Genomic DNA, 21025 nt, shown 5'->3' with positions numbered 1-21025 from the left:
AACTCAGTCTTCTGAACCTCTTTGGGTAAAGGTTTGAAAAGAGCATTATGAATGGATGCCCATTTTGATGTCTGAGTTAACCATTTCTTAAAGCCAATCAGTTGTTCTAAAGACTCATTTGATCCGAAAAAGAGAAGTTGAAGAATATATATTACTTCATGAGATACTTACACTGAACATAAAGCAGGCCGACCTGTAAAAGATTTTGAGTGATAACCCAAAAGTACTGTATTTTGTAGGTGACAGGACATCTAGAAGTATCAAGATAATAGTAGGCTTAAGCACAGACAGACCTTAGAGGACATAATTATGCCACTTAAATCAAGACCAAGTGTATTGACTTAAAATACAAAAAAAGGAAGGAAAAATAGCAAGACAACTGTGTATCTTCTTTGCTAGACCCTGAGATCCTGCCACTGATTTTCCCTGGCCTGCGTGTTCCAGCTGGACAGTGTGTAGGCAGGAGGATCTGCCAGCACAGGTCAGCGTGCAGAAATGCAACCGGCAGACACCCAGACAAGCCGTCTAGGGCATTTTATAGGTTCCTGCAGTCTTTTCCAGCAGAGAAAAGTGTTTCCATTTTCACTCTCTGCATCACCTCCAGCATCTGAGGTCCGCTCCTCTCCTGCAGTGTCAGCAAGAAGCCCTGTTTGTTCTTCACCTCGTGAACTCTCTTCAGGGAAAAATAACAAATCATCAGAAACAACTACAAAAACATTACTGGCCATCGGTTTCTGCTGGTGGTTAAGCAACAGGTCTGCTAACCACAGCTCCCCCAGCCGCCCCCCAGAGATGTGTGAGGCATGTAAGCTCTTTTTGTGTGATCCCTGCAGATCTTTAGCTCCCCCTTTCTTTATCTAATGCTTTCACTAGAACTAGATACATTTTAATATATTATTTCTTCTTTATTTAACGCTTTCCCTAGAATGAGTCGAATTCTAACTGACGCTATTCGGGCCCTAAACACACCCCGTTCTGTCAGGGGACGGGGGACGCGCAGCAACGTCCCCCCACCACCACCACCACCACCAGGCTGAGGTGACGGTGCCGTGCCAGCCTCTGGGACACTCTGTCCCCGGACACCCCCTCCAGCACTGGCGTCACGGTATCGATCCCGGACGGGTTTTGTGTAACAGCCCGGGGCGGGGGGGGGGACAAAGGCCCGCTGAAGCAGGGGAAGGCCGGCTCGCCCCGCCGCCATGCCGGGCGGGGAGGCGGGAAGCGGGCGCCGCCATGCCCGGCCTTGAGGGCGGCGGGGCGGAGCTGGCCCGCCCCTGCCCCTCACCCTGCCCCTGCCCCGTCCCTCCGCAGGCCGGCAGCGGGGCAGCGCCGCTGGGTTCCTGCTGGCTCCCCGGTGAGTGCAGGGCTCGGTGTGGGGACGCCGTGCCCTCCTACGGCCCTGCTGGAAGCCACCTCCCCCGGCGCCGAGGCGCCCCCTCTCCCGGCCGGGTGCGGGACATGGCGGCGGGCGGGCGGCTCGGGGGCACCCGGGCGGCTGTGGCGGGGCTGAGGAGGGTCCGAGGGGGGTCCGAGGGGGGTCCCCGGGGTGCTGAGGGGGCTGTGGAGGGTCCCCGGGGTGCTGTGGGGTGAGGAAGGGTCCCCGGGGGCCTGCCCGCCTGCAGCGCGGTGCCGCCGGGAGCTGCTGTGGTGGCAGCGCTGAGGGGAGGTTTTGTGGGGAAGGAGGGCGAGAGGCGAGGCTGCCCTGCCCTCGTCCTGCTGCAGCTGTTTGGTGATTATTTATTATTATTATTATTATTATTATTATTATTATTGTCTGTTGGAATAATGCTGGCCTAGCCTCCTTGCGTTTTCAGCGGTACCGAAATGCTACGGGAGGGTGCGTAGCGTGGATATGGAGCAGACGGCTGTGCAGTGAAAATAAAATAAACCCCTCCAAAACCCGCAGGACGCAGAAAGGATGGAGGCAAAGCTTTAGAGGCCGGGAGGAGCGGGGTTCACCCGGTGTGAAGGTGAAGTTGTGCAGGCACAGGTGCCCCATAGCAGCCGTGAGGTGGAAGCTCAGAGGCAGGTATTTGCGTTGCCCAGCGTGGCCGTGGAGGTGCTGTGTTCTGGGCTGTGGATTAGGTATACGTCCAGATTAGTCCTTCTGTATCTGTGTGGTGTATTGCTGTGTTTCATAACACCGCCGCGGCTCTCTCTTATTTATTAACTGCAGGTTGTACTTTGATATTTAGCTTCCACCTCTGAAGCTAGTGTAGGTGCGTGAAGGGGGAAAGATGTAGAGATCTGGACTTCAGTATGCTTTAGTATCAGCAGGAAACTTGGACTAAAACAGAGTATTCTCTTACCCAAAACTTGGAATTGAATTAGTATCTCTGAGCACTCCAGTGTGTTGCTATTGTTCAGACTGGCTCATTATCAATCCACAATGCTGCAGTAAAGGAAGACCACCCTAGAGAAAAATATTAACACTGGAATGTTTATTTAGTACTGCTTTGCTTAAAAGCAATTGTGCTTCATCAGAATGTCCTAATAAACTTCTGGGGATTGTTAACTTCTTCAAAGGACATAGGAAGAATTTAATGTGCATAGGGTAGGAAGTGCAGCTGACTCTTATGCCCTCCAGGATCTGTGGTGTGTTTGAGGAGTTATTTGGAAAATTGTCAGTACTTTACTGATCCTGGACATTGTAAAATAAAGAAAGTTCCCCTGGAGCTTTTCAGTGTGTGAAGGAGTCTGAGCACTTAGCTATAGGGATGCTTTACAAAGTATGTATGACTATAGCAGATTAGTGCTGAACCAAAGGTTGTAGGTCTTTCAAACTCTATTTCTAGTTGCATGACACTTGTTATTTGGTGCTTTCCTCCTCTCCTGGTTCCCTTGAATGGAATACCAACCAATGAATGATACAATCCCACTATGATATTTTTTAATGAAGTTTTTATTGTAATTGTGGACGAGCTTTTACAATGATTGCAGAAAACCGCAGAATAAATATTACTAATATTTAAATAGTAAGAATAGCAGCAAATCTCTTTGGCTAGTATTTTTCAGGACAGACTCTCCCTGCAGGCTTTTGCCACATAATAGCTGGAAGTTTTCTTCCTCACTCCAGTAACAGTCCACTTCAGATCACTGGAAGGGTCTGAACTGAAGAGTGGTCCCTTTCCTTCTTTTGAAACAGTGAGGAGGTAAAGATGAGTCTTCTTTTTTTTTTTTTTTTTTTTTTTTTCTTTTTCCTAGTTTGTCCTGTTTGTGTGAATAGGAGGTAAGAGTTTTTCAGGGTTCTTTCCTTCAGTGTTGGCCTGGGGAGTGGTTAGCTCAGAAGATTTCCTCTGGATATTTGGCACGTCCTCACAGGAATTGGGACATCCCGCAATTTTAGGGTCAGGACTCCAGAAGCTTGTGAAATAGGGTGTTTTGTTTTGTTTTTCCCTAGCCTTTTTACAGAAAACTGTTCTGAAAAAGTCATTTGAATTAAAACAATGTTTGATGGAAACTTAATTTTATTCCCCTGGGAGCTTGGCTAGTAAGCTCTGGTAACAGCTGGTTGGAATTGATGAAATGTTATCAGATACCGAGTTGTTCTGCTTGCAGACTGAAAGCAAGGCATTTTGAAAGTTGGATTGATTCATGTACATGAACAGTAGAATAGCTGCTGAGATTCTAGGCAGCAGCTTTTATTGTGAGAAGATTATCTTCCAGTATTTCCAGAGTGCAAAGGCCTGAAAATTAGGGGAAAAACACCATGATGCCAGACTTACTTCACAACAGTAATGATAATTATTTCATCAGTTCTTCATCCTGAAAGGACTCCTTCCACCTACGTATTTTTGATTGCTCTGGAACAGAGTTGCACAGAAGGAGTCCTAGGGGTGCAGAAACAGCAGTTTACAGGGCTGGTACATTGCTAGTGGGGCAAGTAGAAAAGAGCTGATTCACATTACTCTCATTTAGTTTCCACTTCCCATGCACTTCTGCAGTCATCCTTCCAACTTTCACATGAGCCTTTTGAAACAAACAGACCAGTAATATGTCTTTTAATCCTGCATACTGAAATTGAAACCAAATTTCAGACCAAGCATTTGTACATGCTTACAACACTGTAGTTCCAGCCTTCTTGCAGTGCCTCCATGTTAGCTTGTTGGTGGGAACGTGTTCCTGCGTGTTCCCCTGTCTTTTTTTTTTCCTAACACTGAAAGCTGGCTCTTTGTTAAAACTAGTCCATGCTGCATATTTATTAATGTATAGTCTAAGACTGCTAACAGGGGAAATGAGCAGCAAGTTTGTACAGAGGTAGGAAGTAGGTTAAAGTTCAGCATTACTCTTTCAGGGGAAAAAAAAATAAATCAAGGCTTTATTTTTCAGCAGTAGCCTCCAGATAGGCTTCCTTGTGTCATTACATGTAATACAGCTTGTTTTCCTGCAGGAAAAAAAAAAGTCTCAACTCTTAACTAGGACACTCACTGGTGAGTCTGCTGACACAGTGCTCCCTTAACATTTATGCCTGCTTAATTAGGATCTGGATTTTTTTTTTTTTAACTGTAAGGTTAGATCACATTCCAGAGGCTGTCTGAGGATACTAGATATGTGTGCTTGTCTGGGTCATCAAAAGCTGGTGAGATGCATGCAAGAGAAGCATTTCAACAGCCCCTTGAGCAGAAAGTGAACTAGCTTTCTGCCAAGTGAGGGAGGAGGAGGTAGCATTTGGCTTTCCGGAGGGATGACTCGGGTTGAGCTTATTATCCGCATCTTGAAACTGAGCGCTCATTTAAACTTACAGCTCACTTGGAGCTGGAGTTTCTGCAAAACCCAAAGCCTTGATTTCGCAAGCATGATCTCTGAACTAAATTTTCAGTTCCTGCAAATGCGCTACAGCGCTGTTAACGATGTGAAATTCTCAGAATGCTTATGATAGCCTGAGAATTATGTAGATTATAGGGATATGCAATTAGCAGACTTTCCAATGTGCTTGAAGTACAGCACATTGTGGTTTTGAGTAAGTATGTACTTTAGTGTTGCAGTCAAAGGTTTAGGCATTAGGAGCAAGCAGTAAAGTCAGTAATCCAAGGTCCCATTTGTGTTCCAGTACAAAGTTCCTTTTGAGCCTTCAGGATGAAAAGGGTTCCCTGAAAGCTTGTGTAGAGAGTTTAAAAAAAAAAAATCCTTTACATATTGCTGTATTTTCTTCCAGTGCACAATAATGAAATGGTTTATACCGTGAAAATACTTTCTCAGCTGTCAAATTGCTAGTGGACTTCTCTTTAAGGATCTATGTAACTGTGGACTTCTCTGTGGAACAGAGAAACACAAAGATGCTCTTTTCTCAGGTCTCTGGTAGCACTGAAATCTCATTGCAGACAGTTAACATCAGTGCTGCACTCTGTGTTTCTTATATAGTGGCCTTATCTGTCACAGGTAGAGCAAATGTTAAATAGTAAGAGCTTCTTTTAATCAAAACAAGAAACCTGTGTTTATTGCAGCTGTAGCTGTACTCATCTGTTCTGGGTGCATACAAATGTAATTATAGCTAGATACATTATAAAACAAGACGCTGCTTGTTCCAATAGTGGTGTACTGGTGTTGAACTTCATCCAAGTGCCAGGGGCTTTTTATGTATTTTTTCAATATATGCCAAGATAGCAGAAACATTTTCCTTCAGCACCTTTATATTTCAAATATTTTTTTCTACCACACAAATATGTATGTTAACTTTTTTTTTTTTTCTAAACTGTCTTGAATTATGGTTGGGTTTATTTGCCAAAGAGTTATTACTGCAGACACCTGACTCATGCTGGAGAAGCTGCCTTTCCGTATCAAACATGTAGATTTCTGTCAGCATGCTTAGCATGGATATTTTCAACTAAGGTAGGTGTTTACGCAGGGCATGTCGCAATTCCAACAGGACAGAACTTCCTACCCGATGGACCTGCTAACAGATCTTAGAATCACAGAATGGTTTGGGTTGGAAGGGACCTTAAAGATCATCCAGTTCCAACCCCTGCCACAAGCATAGACACTTCTCACTACCTTCCAAATCTTGGTTCATGGCTAAGAGATCTGAAACTTTCGTAAACTGAAATAAATGAAGTCATCAACATTTTTAATTAAGACCCATTGCTAAGCAGAATGTGAAAACATGAGTAGAGCTCTGCAAATTGTAGACGCTCATTTTCTACTGGGGAACAGAGCAATAACCCCAAGTTTCAGAAGTGCTCTGTAGCTGTATGTAGTTCTCAGTAATGACAGAAATTGCGTGCTCAATATTGTGATGGATTTACAGTTCAGTAGTGTATTGCTCTGTGGCAGCTCCCCTGAGATTTTTTATACAAACATGCAAGCATACATACAACATGTCAATTGTTGACTAGACAAAACTAAAGGAAATAATAACTTGTGGGGGCAAGAGGAGGATGATGATCACAACTGAAGATGGCAGAGAAGTGGTCAGGTTCAGCACAGGTGGTAAGTGCTGTGTTTCCAAGCAAGGCTGTGAGTGATCCATAGGTCTTCTGCCTTTTTCCCATCATCAGGCAAGGATTTTTATCATAGCAGTCCTGCCCACTCGCACACCCTCCTTTTTCCAGTTTTCAGTTGGATGTTTCTTCACAGACACCTGTCACACCTGCAGGTCTAAACCTTCAATCTCTGTGTTTGCTGTGTGTAACCACTTCCAGTGGATGCCCAAGTTAAGCTGCTCCTTTGCAGATTCTGTGCTGTTGTTCTTCCCAGCGGGGACAGAGAATGAACCTGCTGTCCAGGGAAAAGTCTGCTTCAGTGTGTCAAGCCACTAGATGTTTAATTTTATGAGTAGATGTTGCAAGTGATCCCTGCCTGCTAATAATGGAGGCACCTTTGCATAATTTGTAAGACAACAACCAAGAAACCAAAGATGAATTAAAAGAGACAGTGGTGGCATAGACTTGTTCCTGACCGTGCCTGTTATGTGCCTACATTCAGACTTTATGGTCTGAAGTTTAGACAGAAGTTCCCTCATCCAGGGACTTTTCTTTTCTTTCTGCAGGTCAAACAAAATAAATGTGCGTGCTTGGTTGGTCTTCAGGCACTTCAGTAATAAGTGATTATTACTCTGCAAGAGTCTTTTGTTGACACTCGTGTAATACAAAAAAGCATGAGTTGCTATTAACATCTATTTCAGCGTAAAAATACTACATATGCTAAGGTTTTCTTGTATTCTGGATAGCGAGAGATAAGTGTCTCCCTTGAGACCCGTAGAAAATCAGAACAATGTGGTTCCTGGCATTAATCTCGTTCAACAAATGAAAGTAAGAGCGGTTATGTTTCAATATGAATATACAAATATTTTAGTGGTGCAGAGATTGTTCCTTTTAGTCTGATTAGCTGTATTCACGTTTTACTTTCAGCCTCTTCTGCAGATCTAAAGAGAGTAGGATAGTATGCTAAGGTGGTATTTAGAGTGGAATCTGTCATCAGGTTCTCTTCTGTAAGTACTGCACCTCTTCCTTCCCTGCAGTCTGGGTGAGATAACTTCTACAAGTGCAAAACTGCAGGATGCTTTTTCAATTACATCTGTTTCAGTCATGTTTCAGCTTGTTGAGATTGTTCCAGGCTGCGCTGCTGCTTTTAAAGGGGTCTGAAGCACAATCCAGGATCCACAATCAATTGAGAACGTGCTTTAATTAATACCCCAGTATCCGGAGCTTAGTCCTTTTCCAGTTGGTGTTGTGATGCAACTAGTACTGGGTTTGTGTTGTCAGAAAGGTTAAATCAATAAACTAAAAGTGTGAAAACACACGCAAAATGTGTTTAAATCCCCTGTGAATTTTCTTAAGACAAAAAGTGAAATTAAGTTGCATGTCTTTATCTTTTTTTTTGAGGATTTTTGAGGATCCACGTGAGACTTTATCATCCCTTTAATGTATTTGATTTAGTTGATTAACTCTGAAGAAAAGAAACAGAGACAGGAGGATACAGATACCTTTTCCTTCCAGTCCCTTTGGGACTGTGTGTATTTTGTATGTGACGATCATCCAGCCACACGGTCTTCAGGCTGCCACAGAGGTTCACGTGCACAATACAGCCCATGGACATATTTGTCCTGGTCTTTTCTTGCAAGTGAGTGTCTGAGCACTGATGGTAAATGCTGAGTGTACTGACCTACTCAGTGCAGATGGTGTGAGGAATGTTACTGTACACATATTTTGCTAGTGTGATTGCTTTGTTAGAGTATCACAATACAAGATTCTGTTGCTGGAGAGATTTGAACCCTGCTGTGTCATATCCACGGATACAGTGTGGAACAGCTGTTTTAGCCCAGGGTTTGTTCTCTGCTCTGAAGGGCAAATGTTACATGCATGAAAAACAGTTTCCCTTTTTATATTTGGAAAGCTATGACCTAGTCCAAATAAATTTGCCCCTCTTGGTATTCATGGTTTCCATGCTGATGCTAAGAATCCTGCACTTTTGCTTTTGTGGGGGAGAGAGAGAGAGCTGGAGCTGGGAAAGCCAGAACAACAGGAAAGCCAAAACCCAGACTTTTCTGTGGTGAGCTGATGTGCAGACTGTGGGTAAATTCTAGATAATCTCCAGCAGGAGATGGAGGGGGTCAGCATAGCGCTGAGCATCAACATCGATAGGACAAGCTCAGTAGGTGACATCGATAGTTGGGGACTTTGGATTAAAGGATGACCAGCATTAATGTGAACCCTAATTGCCAGTGCTGGTGGAATTGTATTAGCAAGCACAGGGAGGGCTAAAGTAAGGCTACTGTTTACCTGGTACACTTTACACGAGTCAAGCAACCCTTTGGAAAGGTTCAAGTAATGGGAATATGCGTCTTGGCAGATGGTATGTGGAGGGGAATGTATAATGAAAGGAGTGTCAACGACTTCAGAAAAACACCTCAGTGAAGAATGTGAAATCTGCCATACTGCAAAATGGCAGATTTTCACTACTAATGCCTAGAAACTAAACATCCTTACTCCAAGTTCAACTTTTAGCATGTGCTCACGAAGACGTGGATTCTGCGGGGCAGAAGGAAGCTAGCTGGAAACTTGACAGCTTTTGCTTCAGTCACTGGCGTCGTGGAGGTCTCCTGGCTCGTGATACTTTTCCTTTCTCATTTAGTTAATCCTCCTTGTTGTGTCACACCTCAGAGCTCCCCTTGCTCCTTTCCCTGTGTCCAGAGCTGCACGAACGTGGAGGAAGGGGACCAGCCCTGGCTTTCTTCTTCAGCAGCGCAGCTCGTGCGGGTTACTTGTGCCTGTTACCCTGAAGCCCCTGGGTTTGTGCACCCCTCATCCTGAGGGCTGGCATGAGGAATCCCCTTCCAGATGTGGCCTCCACGCCATCCAGGGCAGGAGATCGAGTGCTTTCTGTGGGGTGGCCACTCAGCTGCGGCCATGCACAACGCGCGTGGCCCTGCACACCGAGCCAGCCCTCCGCCGACAGGTGCTGGCTAACCTGCTTGCGTGTTTACCTTTCAGTGTCTGCACAGCCTGGATAAATACTCTGTGCCGCAATCACGGGTTAATCTGTATCCACTGCAGTGATTACTTAAGGTTTTGCTGGTGGAGTCAACCTGCAAAGTGTTGCTTCCTCGCGCCTTTTTGGCCAGTCAGCCAGAGAAGAGAACACGTGTTTAGGCCTTGGTGACCTCCAGCCTGGTATATTTGTTCAACTACCTGATGATGGCAAAAGTGCTTTCAAGTCAATAAAGTCTCCATCGTAGGGTCTTGAGCTCACAGGTTTGACAAGACACTGACTTAAAAGAGAAATGTTGCTGATGCAATTTATACTTACAGGAGAATATGCAAAGTGAATACAGTGGCCTCATTATGGTCATAATGAAGGTCTGCTGCATCTGTCAGTGAACACCCCAGAGTTTCCTATCTTCAAGTGCCCTTTTGGCTTTCTCATGAGAAATGAGTATACATAAAATAAAGTTCTCAGCTTGGAAGGCAGAAAATAAAATCGGCTTGCAAGGAGAGGAAGGAAGCAGTTTATTTCAGTCATGCTCAATCCTAGAAGGACAGGGTTTGCTTCAGAAGAGGAATACCGGAGTAACTCATGCTGTTCAGAGAAGAAAACTAAAATTTGGTGAGGTTGTATAAGGGACTGGTATCTGCAAAGCATGGATGAGGAACCTGAGAGAATAACCTGTAGATAGGTGAGGTGATATGTCAGGCGCACTTAGTTCATGATAGGACAAATTCAAACACACATGTAGCAGCTGGAGTTTTAGGGACATGATAGAGGGTCCAGTACAGAACAGAAATTGTCTTTGACCTAATGCAGGGACAAAAAATCAACTTGATTTCTCTGCAGTAAAGGAGTGTGTTGTCTGTGAATACTTAGGAGTAATCACTGTTCTCTGAAAGGTGGAGGCTTTTGTGAACTCCCAGATACAAGTTTATAGTTTACAGCAAAAAGTGCCTCATCTTAACTTCTGTTAATCTGGCGTTTGCAGTCTGTTCATTTTCCTACCTTTCTGCCTTCTCTGGGCATTCAGCTTTTTCTCAAAAATTTTCCCCTGTTTTGTGTGGCAGAATGTTAGACATTTTCCTTTCTTCTACAGTATCTTAATGCCTTACATCCTTGATTTGTCCTCATCTCTGCTATCTCTCTGTCCCACTCTCACTTCTAACTTGGTTGTTGTCTTGAAGCTACATGGGATGTGATTTGTGCTGGACTGCTTTAAAAGTCCTCCATAAACACTTTCCACGTACTAGAATTTCCTTAATGGTTAATGAGGCTGATGGGTGAAATAAACTAATTCACTCCTTGGCCTGGTACTCGCTGTGACTCACAAATACTAGTCTTTGTGCATGCAGTCCTTCTTCCCACCAGTCTCAAGGATGAGCATTTCATACCATGGTGTTTGTTTTTTTTTTGTCTGTTTGTTTGAAAAACTGAGACAAAGGGGAGATAGCCTTACCTGAATGAAGATAAGAGCAGTGTTGTGTGAAAATAGAAATTGATCTGTTTATATATTTTTTAAAAAATAAAAAATCTGTGTATGTTTCCAGGCTGGGGGAGGATAATTGCCCTTACTGTTGCATCGTTAGCTTGTTCCCAGTCATATGTTAGCCTAAAGCAGGGCTCCCAAGAGAGCCCTGGGCAGACTTCAGGTGCTGATGTCCTAGGAACTGTTGCAATAGGCATTTTGCATGCAACCAACTTTCCTGGAGATTGACAGATATTTCCAATCCCAGCCCTCCTATGCTAGATGGCCTTGATATTGGGAATATTCCTGTGTACTTTAATGTGTGTAAGTAATCCTAGCATTTGTAGGTCCCAACGGAAGGTTCTGGCCACTGTACCATTAGGGTAGTGACATCGAGAAGAAGTCTCAAACCGAAATGATGTTTAGAGTGGAGTCAGCTTTAATTTTCTTTTTTGTGGGGACTCAAGTGAATCTTACTGAAATCAAGAGGACTCCTTGTTTCTCAGATAGTCAGTCAGAGTTTGTAGTCTTAGTGTGCAACATTTTCAGGCTCAAGTGAAAAACATCATGTTTTCTGTTTGATTCAGCTTGAGTTTTGAGTGCAGATGCCTGTCTCTTCAGCTTCAGACTGCTGCCACGTAGGAAACAGGACCATGTTGTTGTATTGGTTTCTGGATCACAAATGGTTGTCTAGAAGTAGCCCCAAGAACATGATAATGCAGACAGTGTGAATCCAGAAATTTGAGCTTCCTTTTTAAACCACATGGCTTATCATATGTTTTTACAATGCTCTTCCTGCAGACCTCCTATCTCTGAGGGCATGTTTCAAGTAGATTGTGGGGAAAGGGCGCGACTAGTGCAGTCTGTACAGTACCTTTTGTCTGGTATAAGTTTTGCACGTGGGATTGTGGAACACGTCCTTTTTATGTGGGCAGATACTGTTAAAATGGCTCTGATTTTTTTTTTCTTTTGTGTTTTAGGGACACTAGGTGTCTTTAATAACCATGAGCAACCCTTTTGCACGGATTGTGGAGCCGCTAGACCCTAAACAGCCCCTGAAGAAGTTCTTTAATCTGACCAAACTGGAAGATGTGAGATACGGTATGTTGACAACATAAAGAAAGCATTTGGTTAGCACTGATGAGCAGCACCTGAGAAAGAGACATTGCAACACTGGGTGCTACTTGGTTTCTGATTGTACAGTCCTGGAGAGAAATACGAATTCAGAAAATGGTTCTTGAAAACAAACTTAGAGCAAGATTTATTTCTGGAAACTTAGAATTACAGAAGTGCTGGCAAGTTGACAGTTATTTTTTTCAACATGCTGTGCACACAAACTGCATGTTGCAGTCTTGTTTGTCCCGAGTGGATGAGGACTAGCCAAAACCAAGAGAGCAAATTTTCTCATATACCATCCTGCCACAGGGGAAGGCTGGAAAGGACCTAACGCTGACAGGACCAAATCATCCAGAAGGGCTGTTCAGCTTTAAGAGGAAGAAAGAATAGAGGCTAGAAGAATTGTTTCTGAGGAGGCTTTTTCTCTTGGTCTTCTGACATTTCCTGAATGTACTCAGGCATATTCCATGTGGCACTAGTAGAAATATTACATGCCATGCCACTGGCTTTCTAAGCCAGTATCTATAGTGTATATAACACAGCTGTCTGTGTTGGGCATTTTTCCTCTTTCAAAGAGGAAACAGGTGATTAAGGAGAATTCAGGAAACAAACTTGGAAGAGGAGGAATGTTTTCTCCGAATGTCAGCAGTACATACCCATTGCAAGCTCAGACAGGTTGTAAATGAGGAAAGTTAATGCTGGACTTTTGTCTCTTAAAAGCAGAGATGAGTCTGAAGAAACAGGCAAATGCCTATATGGTATTATCAGTTGATTTATTCCAGAATCCTGATGTCCAGATTCTTTAAGGAAAAAAAAAAAAGTGTAATTCTCATTGTACAGAAGAGAAATTGAATAACTTAGCAACTGGGTTTAGTGGAATTGAAAACCAAGCAACCAAAAAAGCCCCCACAGGTGTTTCTGACTAAGTGTCTGGGAAGCCGTGGATAGAAAGTTAGGACAGACTTCTCAGATTTTTGAACTGATATACTCAGACAAAATTAAACAGCTGTTATTACAGTGAATGAGGAAAGGGAGGGCAGAGAAGCTTTTTTTTTTTTCTTCACATCTGTTGCTTGCAGCAGAGCTGTCAGGACTGCTCTAATATTTTGTGTCATCTTATGTAAGTATTTCTGACTTGAACTAGAAGATCAGCAGATGCACAATCTTGCTGCAGTTCAGTTTCATTTTCCATCTCTGGAAAAGAAGAAACTGGTTAGACCATCAAGTGTGTGCTTTCCATTTTGCTAGGTAGAAAATTTTGGTTTTCTGTGTTCAGTGCAAAGATTGAGAGGAAACTGTAGAGAAACTAGGTGAGCACTGTCTGTTTCCAGGGTAGAGTCACTGTGGAGGGCAGGGAGAGCAGTGGAAAGCAGTCCTTTGGCCATTACTGTCAACTGTCTCAAAGGGACAACAACAGATAATCTGTTGCAGGAGTTGAGTGGAATGGGTCAGTTGGCACTGATCTCCTGGCAAAGCTGGGAGATAGAAATGGGTGTCTGATAAATTGGAATAAAGCCTTGTCAGAATTCGGGGACAGCACCAAAGGAGCCATCTGCTCTGGGCATGGAACCCTATGCTTGTTGAGGTCTCTCTTTTTAATACAGTATTTGAAAAATCAGTCCCTAATGTAAAAGCTGAATTTGTTTCTTGCCTCTTACCCATGCAGCACGTCTGCCATTTTCTATTCGAGTCCTCTTGGAAGCAGCAATCCGTAACTGTGATGAGTTCCTAGTGAAGAAGCAAGATGTTGAGAATATTCTTGATTGGAAAGTCGTGCAACACAAGAATGTTGAAGTGCCATTTAAGCCTGCACGAGTTATTCTCCAAGACTTCACGTGAGTGTGATGATCTCCAAAGCCAGGAAGAGGGGCTCTTGAAAGTCCAGCGGTGCTCAGCTTGGGGTGGAGAGGGTGAGCTGAGGGAAGGAATAGCAATTAAATGCTTGACAGGCATTTTTTTCATCTTTCCTGGATGTTATATGACAAACAGACAGCACCCGGGGAGGCAAACACTTGGGTTAAAAGCACTAGATGAAGTACTTCTGGGGTAGAGAAATAAATATCTTTATGAAATTCTTGAAAAATGGCAGGGAAGAAAATGAGATGGATAAATTTGCATCCAAATGAAGGAATTCAGAGTTAAAAGGTTTTCCTGTCATTGCTATTTTTTTTGGTATATTTTGCAGGGGCTCTTGCTTTCAATATTTTACCCTTTTCAATTCTCATTTATAACCCACATCATTTATTTTCTATTTTGAATCAGTATTATTCCAAATATATATTTTTAAAGGCTTCTCTGCTTTAGAAAAAGTAAATATCTGCTTTTTCCCAGACATGCCAGTTGAGATTTCTGCTTAATGGACTCAGAAAGCAAGGTGCTTGTATTGCAGTGGTGTTAATTTCCATATGCCAGTGTGTAATAATCCCTGATAGTTGTGGAAAGCTGATTTTCAGATGGAACAGTAACTTCTAACTCTTTTTAATACAGTATTTGAAAAATACGTAGTATGAATATATAGCATAGTATGGAAGTCCACTTTCCTTTATACCTCTGTCCTGTACCTTTGTGCAGAGAGATTTCAGTTCATCTCTGGGAAGCTGCATGCTGCTAAAATGTGATCTGATTTTATTCCTCAGAACAGTAACGTGTCTTAACTGTCGTACCTTCTGGTTTTCCTAAAGGCACAACACAGGTCAAATTCTGAAGACATTTGGAAAAAACTGGCAAAGCTTCAGTTGAAAAAAAAGTGCTGATTTCCTAGCTTTTTTTTTTTTTTTTTTTGCCTACCGGCTGTTGTTAACATTTGGAGAAAAAAAAATCAAGTACAGAGGAAGCCAAACTTACAAGCAAACTTTGTTCCCTTTGTTACTGAGTTTCTTGCCCCTTACTCTCCTACTGAGTTTTTAAAAATCTCCCTGTAAGTCTGCAGAGCAGCTGCATTTAAAAACAAGCTCTTGAGCATGCCCCTCTGAGGGAGCTTTCAGAAAGAGCAGCCTTTGCCAGCTTTACAGAAGCCATACGACAATTACATTCACAGGTCCTGGATTAGGATTATTGAATTTCCTAGATCTGACTGCTCTGCAAATATCCTGAGTTCCTGTATGAATGTAGAAGGATATTGTCTCTGTTTCTTTTCAATTGTATAATGTTGGTAGCTGGCAAAATAATGCTTCCTCTCACCTGCTCCCAAGCCTGTCCTCCCTCTAGTCCAGCCAGGAAGCATAATATAGCATCTGCTGTTTTTCTTGGTGTATGCATATTCTGGGACAGAAAAAAGCCTCCTTCAAACTACTAAGCAGCCAATTGTGTCAATGCTAGATAACACAAAGCCTGTTCTTGCTTTTTTTGTTCCTTTTTTTTTTTTTTCCTTTTTTTCTGTAAACACTCAGGTTTTTCAACTAAAATTCTGCAGGAATTACAAAGCTTTTTCATTCTTGGTACTGTTTAGTCTGGAGAAGAAGAGGCTCAGGGCAGATCTTATTAATATATATAACTACCTGAAGGGAGGGTATGGAAAGGATGGAGCCAGTCTCACTCTAATTAATGGTGCCCAGTGACAGGCCAAAAAGACTGAAAAACAAGTTCCCTCTAAACATTAGGAAGCAATTCTTTACTGTGAGGTTTCCCAAACTGAAATGCACTTTTGAAAATACAGGTATTCTGCAAAGGTGTTCTGCAGTCACGTCCTTTGTGATTTAAGAACTGTGATACCCTGCTTTGCCAGTGAAATTGGCAGAAGTATGGAATGTGCATCTCTAAATAGGGAGAAGACTCTCCCGTGCTTCACAAACCTTGGAAGAGGTAGAGGTGGTCCTTGCCTTAAAATCAGCTAAAGAAACAGAGAAGGAAGGAAGGATATTGTTGTTTTCCCTTTCACCTCCCCCATTTCTTATAATTTTTTACGTGACTGGAGAGGAGAAAGGAACAGAGCAAAAGAAGAGAAATCAGTTCAAGGTCCCAAAGGAATGCTGAATAGGACCAGTTTTCCGGAGTCCCAGCCAAGCATGTTAAAATGCTTTCTGTTTTTTTTTTTTTTTTCTTTGCTGGGGGGTGAGGGAGGAGGTGGGATTAATTATGGTTTTAGTTTTTCATTGTTACAATGCTCAGGATGTAGATACAGTTCTGTCTCTTCTATTCTTCCAACTTCATCTTCCCAAGGGTAGCATCTCTGCAGTAGAGTAGTGGTTGAGAGGCTTAGGGTCAGGCTATGGTTTGCTTCATATATGGCAGTAGATGTTTATTCTGAGTCCTAGGTTGTGTTTTGTTTTGTTTTTGTTTTCCAAATTGTTTCACCTTTTCTAATTCTCTTTCATTTCAGTGGGGTACCCGCTGTTGTTGACTTTGCTGCAATGCGTGATGCTGTGAAGAAACTTGGTGGGGACCCTGAAAAAATCAATCCTATCTGTCCTGCTGATCTTGTGATAGATCACTCCATCCAGGTTGATTTTAACAGGCGGTAAGGACACAAATTCACTCTTACTTCATAAGGTTAATTAGGAAACTAGTTCCTATTACTGGTAGTGTAATTGGTGATACTCAAGCATTTGGACCTTAGCAAGTGATTAAGATAAACTGTTCTATGTGTTGCTGTTGTGAACAAAATGGTTTTACTTTTTTTTTTTTCTGTAGAGCATTTCTAAGTAGCACAAGCCTGGAATAAATGTTAATAGAAACAGGCTCAGTCCAGACCTGTGGTGATCACAATTTTCCATAATAATACTGCATTATTATTAGTTGTTCAGAAATAGCTTTTTTCCACATGCACTTTTTGACCTTGTGGGCCTTTTTGGAAAGGACATGCAAGACTGTCTCCTTTCTTCCTTATTAATATAAGAATAGACCTGAGCTGCCCTAACCCAGCTGTTTGCTAGTTTAATACCTCCACAGAGAACACGTTGATTAATATGGTCCCCAAAAGTACAGGAAAGCATAATGCTAATGACTCTTCAGTATGCTAGAGACAGACAAACACTTACTAGACCTGCAAGTAAATACAATACATAGGGGCCCTTTTAACCTCCATAGTCTGTAAATGTGTGCCTCCCAAAATACTCTTCAAAACGGATCCTGCAATTACATGTTTCCTGGTGGTTTCCTTCCATTTTCCAAACTTCTGAAGTTAGTTGGTCTGCTAAAATACTGTGTATTTATTTCTCTCGGTATGAGATGGTTTTGAAGCAGGCCAGTTAAATTATGGCATTACAAGGAAGAGAAGTAATAGAAGGTGGAAATTAAAGAACATAAAGAACATTCTGTCAGTGCCAATATTTCAAGGCCTCTTCAGAATAAAAATACTAAACTTCTGAGCAAAAAAGTATCATAAAATCTACTTCATAGAAGAAAGTTGCCAGCAAGATTTTTTTCTTACCTTTTTTTTTTTTTTAAACTGTAGACTCATAAGGTTACAAATTCATGGGTGCCCTTTCATAGGTGATGAGAGAAAAAAGGCCAAAAAATGTTGACATACATTGCAGTCAAAAATCAACTCCTTTTAATTTTTTTTTAGAAGTGCTGTATCTAAATCTTAATATAGCACTAAAGATTTTAGAAATAGACACGAAATTAAAAATAATTTCCAGTCTGATCTCTGGGGTAATGGGCATTCTAGCACCAATATAATAAACTAGAAGCCTAACCTTTTTGGTTTGTAATTGGCATCTGCATAATTTTTAAGTTGGGAAACAGGGAAACTTGGGTAACAGTGTATTCCTTTCTGAACAAGGTATGATTTCATCTCTACCACAGGATGAAATCAATTATTTTGATCCTTTTTCTGTGTATTATAATAACATTCATTTTATGTTATCGTTACTCTCCAGGGCTCTATTTAGACAGTATTTTGCAAATAATTACTTCTTGTTTTAACCTTATTTTGATTCTACCTGGGCCATGTATATACGTAGACAACGTTGGCCAGTCCCATGCTTCAGTTCTTTCTAACACCTCCGTCCTAAGTTAGGGAGCTGCTACAAGTGGAAAGTTTGTTAGCTTTGTCTGTATAGAAACATGGGGGCTTCAGGAAGAACTGTACAGTCACTTACCAGTGATAGCCTCTATTTAACCAAAGTTCCATGGCAGTTGTGTTCCATCTCCCTTTACTACTTTCCTGATTTCTCTAGATTTATGTATTGAAAACTTCATAATAGAGTAATGCGTGGTCTAGGGCTTCCCAAGCTACAAGTTTCAGGACTACCACTTGTATAATATGTAGATTAGTGTTAGCATTATTACCAAACTTCAGGTTTTACCTCTAAGACTTCTTAAATGCTATAGGCAACTTACATCATAATTGCCTGTAGTTTTCAGCTGGGGTGAGATTAAAAGATTAGATTGATCAATGTTTAAATTAGCTAATAACGTTTTTCACCTTTTGGGTATGTATGACCATACATAAATATCAGGTGGACGCTTTTGGTTTCTTTTCTGACAGCTGATTATTTTCACTTCCAGATCAGACAGCTTGCAAAAGAATCAGGACCTGGAATTTGAAAGGAACAAAGAAAGGTTTGAGTTCTTAAAGGTACAGAAAGAGTTGATCTTATTTGCACATCCAAAGATGGAATGAGCAGAAGTTCTTCCAGTGCTCATGTGTGTTGAAAACTTTTGATCCACTTCTTTCTGTTTCAGTGGGGCTCTCAGGCTTTTAAAAACATGAGGATTGTTCCACCAGGCTCAGGGATCATCCACCAAGTGAACTTGGAGTACTTAGCAAGAGTGGTGATGGATCAGGACGGCTACTACTATCCAGACAGTGTGGTGGGCACAGACTCGCACACTACCATGATAGATGGCTTGGGAGTGCTTGGCTGGGGTATGTGCAGTAGCTCATCATGAATAGTCCGTTGGGTGATTAAGCTGTTTTTCAGACTGTTGTGGTTTGACCTCAGCTGGTAGGTGAACCCCACCCTCAGTCGCTCACTCGCTTCCCCCTCAGCAGGATGGGAGAGAATCGGAAGGGAAAACTGAGAAACAAAATCATGTGTGAAGATAAAGGCAGTTCAATAAGTGAAATGAGAAAAAACAGGAAAAACAAGGCATGCAAAAGATGATCACTTTTCACATACCATTAGCATACTGAAGCCCAGCCAGTTCCCAAGCAACATCTGCTTTAGAAAATTAGAAGGGAAGTGTTACCGGATGTCTGTTTTTGTTCCTTAATCATTTACCTAGTTCCAAAGTGTTGCCATATCAAAAAGTACTGAAAAGGCTTTCAGGCTGAAGGTGCTGACTGAGTCTGAATAGGTTAAACATGGCCAGGGAGGGAGCTGAGGGAAAAAAAAATGCTATGAGGTATGGTCTGATATCAGTAGTCTGCAGCCTACTTCTTATAGAAAAAAATATAAGTAATTCATTTTTTTCTGCCAGTGGCAAACTGCAGTATTCGATTATTGACTAAATAAATAGGTCTGAAATTAAAGCATTTGCAGTTGTCTTAGACATGGTAGCAAAAACTTGAGTTGAACTTCTTATTTTCTTGTGATACAGTCATAGGAGTACTATTGAAGCACATACCGTACAATAATGCAAGGTATGGTGATCTTAAACACCGTATGCTTGTTGTCAAAGATGCTTGTCAAGCTCTGAGTGGCACAAGTGATGCAAGGAACTGTCAGTTTTCTGCCCTATGTATACCACTAGAAATACTGACTGAAGCATCCTGTCAAGGATGGAGGAATTTCTGCTGACCTGATTATACAGATACACAAAAGTTGACTTTGCTTAAAGCCATGACATCTTTGACGTGGGAGATGTCTCTTTTATTGTGTTTGGCTGCAGCTTGCACGTGGGACCATCATGCGCAGATGATGTTGCAATATACCAGTAGCTGCTTGGAAGAGTAAGCTTGTAAACTTAGCCTTGTGGTGCTCCAGAATTTGGAAAGTATAGGAGGGGATAGTCCATAACATACATACTCAAAGCATGCACTTTTGAATCCAGCATTTCTTGCTAATGGCTGGTAGTGCTGAACTTGCTTCATGACAGTCTGTGGTGGCCAGACAGGTTTGCCCACCAGCTTGACCGCAGTGCCAGCTGGTTCACCACCTAGTGAAAGGAGTCATGTGACTAGACCTTTCACAGATTTCTCTCTTTAATTGATGTAGGTGTATCTTTTTGCATAAAATAAATTGGAAATTATTATTCAGAACCATTTAGTGGGAATAATGATACGAGTAGCAATTTGGCATGCATAAGAAGGTATTACAGGCAGTTTTTCTAGCTCGGTATTAAGTAAACTAAACAAAACGTAGAAGGAAGTTTGAAAGTGCAAGATAAACATGCAAGGGACTTGCTACAGGCAGAGTCATAAAACAGATGCTTCATGCCCAACTAAAATCATGTGAATAAGAAGCATCATGTTTTTAAGATTGCATCTGACTATGAAGTCTTGACACTTGAGTAAGAGGAGGTAGTGACCTGAACAGCATTCTTCTAATGCAAAAGGTGTACTTACACAGAGGTCCCACCAGCACATGCCAAAGCCCTGTTGAAACTTAATAGATTTAAAGAAGATTGTCTTAACAAGTAGCGATTTTTGTTAGTATTCTTTATAACACTCTATATCCTTTAGAATCATAGAATACTTTGAATTGGAAGGGACCTTAAAGATCAACTAGTTCCAAACAACCTGCCATGGGCTGGGAATAGTCTATAGCACTGTCTCTAGTGCTCTTTCCTTCCTTTAAAATAACTTTTCAGGTTTTGTTTTATAGACCACAACTATTGGTTTCACAAACAGTGAACATCACGTTTCATGCCATATCGGGGTTTTTGTTCTTTGTTTATTCATTGCATAGTTAAGTCATTAAATAAATCTTTTACATCTTGCATTGTAAAAGTCAAGTCTCCTCAGAGTGAGTTAGATTTATCTCAAATTCCATCTATTAGCTGAGGAACAAGATAGGCTCAACCTTGCAAAAACTGAACCAGGATGTTGAATGTCTGTTTACAGAGGGGTCAATGTATCTTATGGTGTGCCTTCTCTTTCACACTTTAAATCAAGTAATCAAGCATATCTCATGG

At 41.9% G+C, this 21025-nt stretch overlaps 1 protein-coding gene across 3 annotated transcripts in view; it reads left to right on the top strand.

The window, feature by feature from the left end:
* The first annotated feature begins 1081 nt into the window (after positions 1 to 1081).
* Positions 1082 to 21025, top strand: part of ACO1 (aconitase 1) — a 35793-nt gene continuing 15849 nt past the window's right edge. Inside the window, exons 1-6 of one of the 3 annotated variants that reach the window (XM_072030713.1) lie at positions 1082 to 1105; positions 11869 to 11989; positions 13671 to 13839; positions 16323 to 16460; positions 18455 to 18524; positions 18632 to 18815. In XM_072030713.1, coding sequence (XP_071886814.1) covers positions 11893 to 11989; positions 13671 to 13839; positions 16323 to 16460; positions 18455 to 18524; positions 18632 to 18815 — 658 coding nt within the window. In that variant the 5' untranslated portion in view covers positions 1082 to 1105; positions 11869 to 11892. Of the gene's footprint in view, positions 1106 to 1213; positions 1450 to 11868; positions 11990 to 13670; positions 13840 to 16322; positions 16461 to 18454; positions 18525 to 18631; positions 18816 to 21025 lie in introns of those variants that run through there. The other 2 variants (XM_027446128.3, XM_038170130.2) reach the window with 2 other exon arrangements.

This window comes from Anas platyrhynchos, chromosome Z (genome assembly GCF_047663525.1).
Source record: "Anas platyrhynchos isolate ZD024472 breed Pekin duck chromosome Z, IASCAAS_PekinDuck_T2T, whole genome shotgun sequence".
Classification (NCBI taxonomy): Eukaryota; Metazoa; Chordata; class Aves; order Anseriformes; family Anatidae; genus Anas; species Anas platyrhynchos.
This window is presented reverse-complemented; position numbering and strand designations above follow the sequence as displayed.